This window comes from Paramormyrops kingsleyae, chromosome 22 (assembly GCF_048594095.1).
Source record: "Paramormyrops kingsleyae isolate MSU_618 chromosome 22, PKINGS_0.4, whole genome shotgun sequence".
NCBI classification, from domain to species: domain Eukaryota; kingdom Metazoa; phylum Chordata; class Actinopteri; order Osteoglossiformes; family Mormyridae; genus Paramormyrops; species Paramormyrops kingsleyae.
Genome location: NC_132818.1, coordinates 6,504,926 through 6,513,003, shown reverse-complemented (window position 1 = coordinate 6,513,003; position 8,078 = coordinate 6,504,926). Strand labels below are relative to the sequence as shown.

The following is an 8,078-nucleotide window of genomic DNA, read 5'->3' as shown; positions in this document are numbered from 1 at the left end:
CTCTGAGATGCTTCTGTCTTTCTGCGCATGTAATATACTGGGGCGTGAAGAGGTTTGACAATTTGACGGCTCTTAAAGGAAATGGGAGTTGGACGGATCGTGCAGCGACGTTGGTGTCTCTGACAATCAGACTGTCATCCATGCCTCCCCCTGGTTAATGGTGTTTAGCAGGAGCCAGTGGGTGTGATGTGGGTGATGTCACGCACGCATGAGGCCCTCAGAAGTGGCAGAAGCAGAAAGCACCTGTTACCTGCTTACCTTGTGAACGTCAGCCGCACAGACGCGTTCACTCACGATGCAAAGGGCCAAGCACTGACACGCTTACACATCTCCCCACTATTCCATACCACTGTTGCCCTAAATAAATATACCATTTAATGGTCACCCCTCTGTTTTCAAAACCTAGAGCCACAAGTACATCCTTCTTCCTCCAAGAATCCGATTCCTTTTCAGCTTGGAGTAGGCAGGGAGAATAGAGGAAAAGCGAGAGAGCGAGACGGACAGAAATGGTGGGAAGGAGAGAGGAAAGAGAGGAAGGCAGTTACCTCAACCCTCCTTTCTTCCGGCCTCCTCTCACCGCTTGCTCTCCAATTTTGACGTCACTCACTGATGCCAGCCAATCAGGCTCTCCGGCCCACCCCCTGGCTCTCCCATTCAGCTCAGGGAGGCGGGGCATCTTCGACTCTTTATACCTCCCCCCTCAGCCCAGGCAGCTGAACACACGGTGCCCTGCCGGGAGAGTGCGGCGCCGTGTCTAAGAGAAAGGATATGAGTGGATTAGTCACCGAATCCCCCAGCCCCCATCATTCTTCCAGTCTTGACGCTAACGGTTAGCTGCTCTTTATTATTTTCTCCGAGCCAGATCTGACTTGTGATCGAAACAGCATCGGCAGCTCAGCCTCCTCCTGCCGTCCCTCCCGGGCCGGCGCCTTGCTCCGAGGCTCAGAGATGGGCTGCACCACCAGCCCCGTGTCCTGCCAGCCTCCACCGGCACCTGCGCCCGCCGGCCAAGATGGCACGCCGCAAGATGGCGCGCTCAAGGTACCGGTCATCCCGTCCTCTCTGGAGAGACTGTCCCAGGCCACGGGCGGCATGGAGAAGTCCTGGTATCGCTGCATCTTCCCCTTCGGCCTGATCTCGCTGGTCATCGGCGTGGCCACCACCGCCGTCACCTTCACGTACGACGCCCTGCCGCAGGTGCGTGTGATGTCACTGGTGCTGCTGGGCGTAGGGTTCGGCCTTGGGCTGCTGGCCACCCTCTGCTGGGTGCTCCACAAGAAGAAACGCCGAAGAAAAAAAGAGGGACTCCCTCTGGACCCCGAGCAGAGCGCTCTGTGACCAGAGGAGCACAGGAGCAGCCTGAGGGGAGGCGCTGATCTGCAGGAGCTCGATCTGGCTCCTAATGAGGAACCACCCTGAAGAGCATGCAGGAGAAATGGACAGATTGGTGGCTAAAGAGTGAGATGAGTAGCTTTCTGCTACGGGGGGGGGGGGAGGTCCCAGTGAACTCTCACGCAGTCTGCGGTCAGCTGGCTGGCTTCACGTTTCAAAACAACGTCCCCGGCATGAGGCGAGTGCGCGTACGCATGCACACAGGCACGCACGCACTGCCTGCTCAGCGCGGAACGCCACCGATGTCGCTGGCACCGCCAACAGCCGCCGTCAGTGCTCGCATTCCTGGGACAGGTGGACGCGGCTCATTATCGGAGATGGGGGCCAGGAGACTGTAACCCGAAACCTGGATGGGAGAGAGGCTTCCCCCACCCCCTCCTCCAGCGCCCGTCTGTGCATTACGGCCAGGCTCTGGGCACCAGACCTCAGAGATGCTGTCCGGCTCTGCTCCCACGGTGCCTGTCACGCTTTCTCTCTTGGCATCGCTGCCCCAGCAAGGGAGACCCGTCCTTCTCCCCGGGCTGTGCCCGGCGCTCATGTGGGCACGCGCCTCTGTTAGGCCACCCAGCGTCAGAGATGCGGTTGATGGGAATTTGTGTGTCGGTCATGGATGGATTGTTACAGTGTCCCGGCGCCGATGCTCACGTGCCGCGCAGCGCAGGCCAAGATGCTCTCCACCTGCGAGAAACGCTCCGAGGGACAGCCTGCCATGTGCACGGCACACCGCCCTCGTTCCCCGCTGTTCTCGTGCAACCTCCCTGCTGCTCGTGGAGAACTTGGATTCCGTCTCGTGTTTTGCCAAAATTGCTATTTCCCATGAAATTTAGGACGGACTCTAAATTGGACAGTAAGCCCTTCACTCGCCGGGTTTAATTGTGTCCCCCAGCCACACCCAGGTTTGTTATCATCAGTTATTTCCTTCTCTCCGATTCCCGTCCGCTGACCGATGTATCTGCAAGCCCGCGTCAGCATCACCCCTCGTCTGTGTACAGTATTTACTCCACAGCTCATGATTCCTACAGGCAGCAGGAAATTCAGGAAAATGGCAAGAAAACTGTGATGTAATCTGGAATACTGTAATTCCGCTGTATTTCATATCGCTTTAGTAAATATATAATATATAAACAGTTGGTAATATCAGCATTCCATGTACAACCGCTTTTTTCCCGTTCTTAAAGTCAGCTATAGAAGAACTGGATCTACACCGTTTGATTTACTGCATTACAAGGAATAATTTAGTCCAACACTGTGAGGCCCAATGTCTTCTGTTTGGTAACTGGGCAGAACTTCAGACACGTGTGGGTACACTCAACATGCGTATTATGACATGGCTCAAGCGGGAAAACAGCATTTCTTATCACAAAGACAAATCTAGTAATGTGATGTGGAGCACTCATCTTAAGTTTACTAAAGTACATTGTGAGGACAGACTACTCGTAACCTGATATTATCTTATTAAAAGTTAGGTGCCTTTCTGATGTCATACAAACCAAACCACTGTAAACACCACTAACGCTGGGATCTACGGTTTCTCCTTGTCAACCTAACAGATTCCTGCATCGCATTAGACACTGGACATATCACAAGACGCTTTGCCTCAACTCTCCAAAGACAACAGAATGTTACAGCATAGCATAGGGAGGAATTTCCAGCATTTACAAATGTTTACTTGACGGTAGATAGGTACAGATGTGCCTTTTTTCTGCCTTCTCGTCGCTGCCCAGAACCTTAAATGGTGACACGGGAACCCTGATGCATTGTGCCCGAAGCAGCGGGGAGGGTAGCGCGTAGTCTTGTACTTTCATTGAGAAAACCTGGAATATGGCCGCCGCTACACAACTTACGCATGCATGTGCGCTCATGTAACCCGCATCGCTTATACAGCTTGCTGTACCTGTATTCGTTAGAATTTCGACTTAATGAAACATGAATTGGCGATGTGCAGTATACACATTCTGATTAAAAAAAGAGGGAATGAGAGAGGGTACCTATTTCCCCATGGCACCGCGTTTTATACGAAGACTCCTTATTGTACCTGGTGACAAATATATGCGCCTCCGTCTGTAACTTATATGCTGCTGTATATAAAACAGTATTTATATATTTATACTTTCATCTGACGTATTTTCAAAGCTGTATTAAACTTAAGATTAATACGAGCAAACCTATGTGTGCCTTTCTTTGTTTAAGACTGAAAATCAAGCGGGCGAGAACATGGAAAATGAGTAACAATTAATGTGATCACCCCAACACCCCCACGCCGCGACAAATACAGTTTTCACATGGTATGTTTATCACCGGGAAATGAACTAAAATATCAGACAGAATAAGAAGATTCGAGCTTTGAATCGATGGTAATTCCGACGCACGCATCTGCTCCCTTTATTTTCTGACGCATTCGGCTGTCCGGCCGCATCTGAGTAACAGGCGCACCGCCGCCAGCGTGTCGCTGATATTGTTTCACTTATGCGGTTTAAGGCTGTTACGGGCTTCCGCTACCAAAGTTACGGTCATCTGGTACTTCGCTTTGTATGCCATAATGACGAATACAACAATGACACATAATGGACTGGGGATCCGGCTGGGGAATATCTTTAATTCAGAGGGTCATTCAGATGGCCCAGGAATTGTTTCCTTACGTTACCTTCGGTTACGTTAATTAACTCGTAATAACCACATTTTTAATAGCGTTAACATGCAAACGTTTATTAGCTTTGCTTCCCGGTAATCTGTCTCCGGGCTAGTTTATGCAGGAAGTAGCCAGAACAGTAGTGAAACCCGCTGGGGATTTCACATACAGCCATTATCGTTCTATCCTTTTGTTTTGAAACCAGTTTTGGAAAATATTACCAACATTAGTAGATCAAAACAATTGTACATTAAAACTGTTGCAGCGTTTATACTGATCATTCGTACCGTTATTTATTCTTAAAATTAAGACAAATTAATCTGGAATGATACGAAGCGCAGGTTATTTCTCCTTAGTTTTAACGATTTAATCTCGAATATGCATTTACATCTAAAATATTCTGGATGAATTTCGTAATACTTTTAGCATGAAACAGTGCAAATTGGTGAGGTTTTGAAGCAGGCTGTCTAAGGGCTGTCAACCTTGGTCAGTTGGCTGGAGTGAGATTTTCAATTCGAGACACACTGCACTCACATGTATGTAACAGTTTTATTACCTTGCAAATAGTCTGTAGGGTTTGCAAACTGCCCCAACGCCTTTGATTGTGCTAGTTTTAAGTTTATAACGGAAAAGTGTAGGTTTGCCTTGTGATTTCTTGTGTGAGCGTGAGAGTCTGAAAGCCTGAGTGTCACGCCAGATGCGGGAGAGTTGGCAGCCCTGCCGCGGACAGTTCTAGGGAAAAGCTTAGTGTTGGGGGCGCTGTGTAAGGCGTCATCAGGGTGCAGGGGTCAATGCAGATTGCCAAAGTACACTCCGGAGCCCATCCGGTACCTCCACCCAGAGACTTGGATAAAGAGCCAGATGTTTAATTCTCCTTTGTTAACCATTCATTAGTTATGTAAGCCCTCTAGGTCTTGACGACACAATTACACGTGAGGTGTACGCTGCGCGGTCAGGGAACAAGCTGTTGCGTATATCGCATTAAGAATCTGTAACGGACATTTGTCTTAGTTCTTATTCATTATATGCATGGATATCCTGAATGAGAAGCAGGAGAAATCACTTATTTGGCAGGAGTCCTGTTGTGGGAACAAGCAATGCAATTATACACATCCTTTCAGGCTTGTTTTGATGGTGATGTAAATGTGGTTTGCAGGTACATCTCTTGATTGTTACCGTGACACAGCGTGTATAACAAAAAATTAATGACATTTAAGGAAATGATCAAAAATACCTTTGCTTTTTATGGTCATGTTAAAACACTGTGTCACTGAGGGCGTCCTTCTTGATACAGTAGGCTGAGTTAGTGACCATCATTGGTTGTGTTTATCTCATCTGTTTTTCATTCTGTTGTCTTTATATAGTGTATAAGTGAATTCCGCTTCAGAGTGATCCTGGACGAGACTTCCTTTACGTCTCAAGGCACAAAGGTTCGTTTTGCATGGTGCCTGTTTTTTTTGTTTCAAAGTCGTGTTTTGTGCATGTTTACTCTCTTTCCTGTATCCCCCTCCGTGTCGGGCTAGAACCCTGCACCCAAAACGTCACATCCTTCTTGCCCGAAACTCTGACACTGGATCCACTCGTCATCACATAGTTCCTGAGAACAGATAACATGAACTTTGCCACCGTATGAATAATACATCCAAACAACTTAGTCCCAAAATGGCTAAAGAGCACAGGGGAAGCATGAACGTGAGCATAAGCACCAACATGGCGCGCAATGCAAGATACAAAAATAAAAGGATTTTACGATAAAATCCAAATGAATACTGTAATAGCAGCGGTGGCAAACAGTAGCATCTAACAACAGTAATACTAAATAGTAAAATCAGAAGGATAAGATTAGATTAGATTTATTGATCCCAGAGGAAAAGCCTTGTGCATAAAGCAGCACATACGTAGAAGACAGACGAACACACATGTGGTGTAAAACAGGCAAGGTGCAAAGACAGTTCATACAGTGCGGACCAATTAAAAAGTACACAGTGCACAAATCAAATCCTGAAAAACAACATCAATTAAACGAAGACATGCTTATAATCATTTTGAGTGACAGTAGTACAAATGAGTTTTCTTGCCTTCATTCTAGAACAGTATTTAGAGAGAATGGCTCTTTTTCCTCGCCTGCCTCTGCGTGTCGTGTTACTCTGCTCCTCTCTGTATGTGTCTGAACTGCCCATTAATTAAACATTCAGCCAGACCCCAGTCCCTTGCCTCATAACAATGTACCCCCCGGGCAAAAAAAAGAAGACAGATTTAAATCGTCAAATGCCGCTTAGTAATGTGGGTGCAATATGTTCCTTCCTCTCCTTTCCCCAATTCATCGTGCGTGCTGGGGACTCCTCTCGTTGCTTTTTGTCAGAAGCCAGCAATTCAGGTCTAGCAGCAAAAATAGCACAATACTCCTATTTAAACCCCCAGTCACATCTCCGAAAGGGTAACTAATGAAAATTGTGGAAAACACACAGTTGTGCATGGTGGTTTTGCGGCACTCCGGGGCCTTCTGGGAAATGTACTTGCACCCTCTGCTGCTGTCTGCGCTGAAAGAGCCCACCTACAGCACGATGGGAATCCTTTTAACATTTATTTTTCAAGAAAAAGGGCTTGATCCACCACTGGCAGGCCTGTCTGATTTCTCTGTAAATAGCAACGGCTAGTGTTCACTAAATCAACTGAGAAAAATACTTAAGATACCCAAAGAAATAACAGGAAGCTGCAAAGCCAGCAATCGCTCGCTCAGCGTGCCCGACCGCCACTCATTTAAGATCTGCTGCCCCCCCCCATTCTTCTCATTTGTGGGCTTTTAAAGCATTTTTCTTTCAGGGCTGGATGATTTTTATGGAGGCTGTTCAATTTAGCTTTATAGTCTTGTGCCATAAAAAATCGTCCTTTAAGTTTCTCCCCATGTCCTTTAAGGTTATGTGTGTACATAGGATAGTATTATTGATTTTTGAGACTCTACTGTCCTGCTTCTTAGCATAATTAGGCTTAATGAAGGCCCAGGGGGCTACTGTCATCCACCAAACATGGCCTGAGTCGCGGTGTCACACTGCATCACTACCGCTACAGTGTCCGTGTTCTGACATGGGGGGGGGGGGGGGGGGGGGCTGTCATCCGTGTCCTTTAAATTAACGTGGCAGGGTCCTGGTGGTGGAAAATATCGAAAAAGCCGTACCGCAGCTGAGGGCGGTGACAGTGGGGATGGATTCTAGCTAGGATGAGATGAGATAAGATAGCACCTCATTGATCCCCTTGCGGGGGGGGGGGGTATTCTTAATCTAGTGGCAAGGATACACAGGAAAGTTGAAAATAAAATGAGATACAACAAATATGTCGCATAAAGAATCTGCAGAATTTACAGAGAATACAGCAAAGTAAAAATAAATTCATATAAATGTCCAGATGTATACAAAGATATTATGAATCCAAAAAGGGAACACAGTGCAGAATGTTGGCGATGTACTTAGCCGTACGATACAGGCTAGCAGTATGTCAGTGGCTGTGAGATTACAGGACTGGTGGTGGGCATGAGGGTCTGCGTCTGGGGGAGGCGAGATCTCCTTTGCACTGCGGCAACTTAACTGCAAACAATGTAAAGAACACAAAATCCAGTTCAAACTGTTTATATACAGTAAATATTGTTCTGTACGGGAAATACAGGATTGTGATTTCAGTGGTTCTTAAACCCATTGTCTGAATCATGTCAGGAATACGCCCAAATATCTTTTCTTGTTCATTACATGGATAGCAGACACCCCCAGGCCCCCAGTTTTTGGCGTCATGAAACCTGCAGTGCGTCAGATACTCCAGGCCACTGCATAGTTCCAGCAGCCTGCGTCTGTAAGCACCCTAATGCGTTGCATTTGACTTCTCAAGTATCTGCCTATATAAACCTTCGCCCTCGCGGTGGGCGGAGCTCCGGGGTGCAGTCACCCAGGCACTGGATTTCTCATGAAGTTTTCCTTCCGTGGCTCAAATCCAGCAAGCGTATGTGAGCTTTGCATGTGTGATCATCTATAACTACATTTGCTTTAACATTTGTTTGATCTCAGTGGCC

General features: G+C 47.4%; 1 protein-coding gene across 1 annotated transcript; it reads left to right on the top strand.

The window, feature by feature from the left end:
• Window positions 1–328: 328 nt before the first annotated feature.
• LOC111843270 (transmembrane protein 100) lies at window positions 329–3,557 on the top strand. Its single transcript, XM_023810721.2, has one exon. The coding sequence runs from the start codon at window positions 949–951 to the stop codon at window positions 1,336–1,338; it is 390 nt and encodes a 129-aa protein (XP_023666489.1). The 5' UTR covers window positions 329–948; the 3' UTR covers window positions 1,339–3,557.
• Window positions 3,558–8,078: the final 4,521 nt, after the last annotated feature.

What these genes read in the sequence shown, in the direction of transcription:
- LOC111843270 (XM_023810721.2), top strand. Translation starts at nt 949, where the DNA reads ATGGGCTGCACCACCAGCCCCGTGTCCTGCCAGCCTCCACCGGCACCT.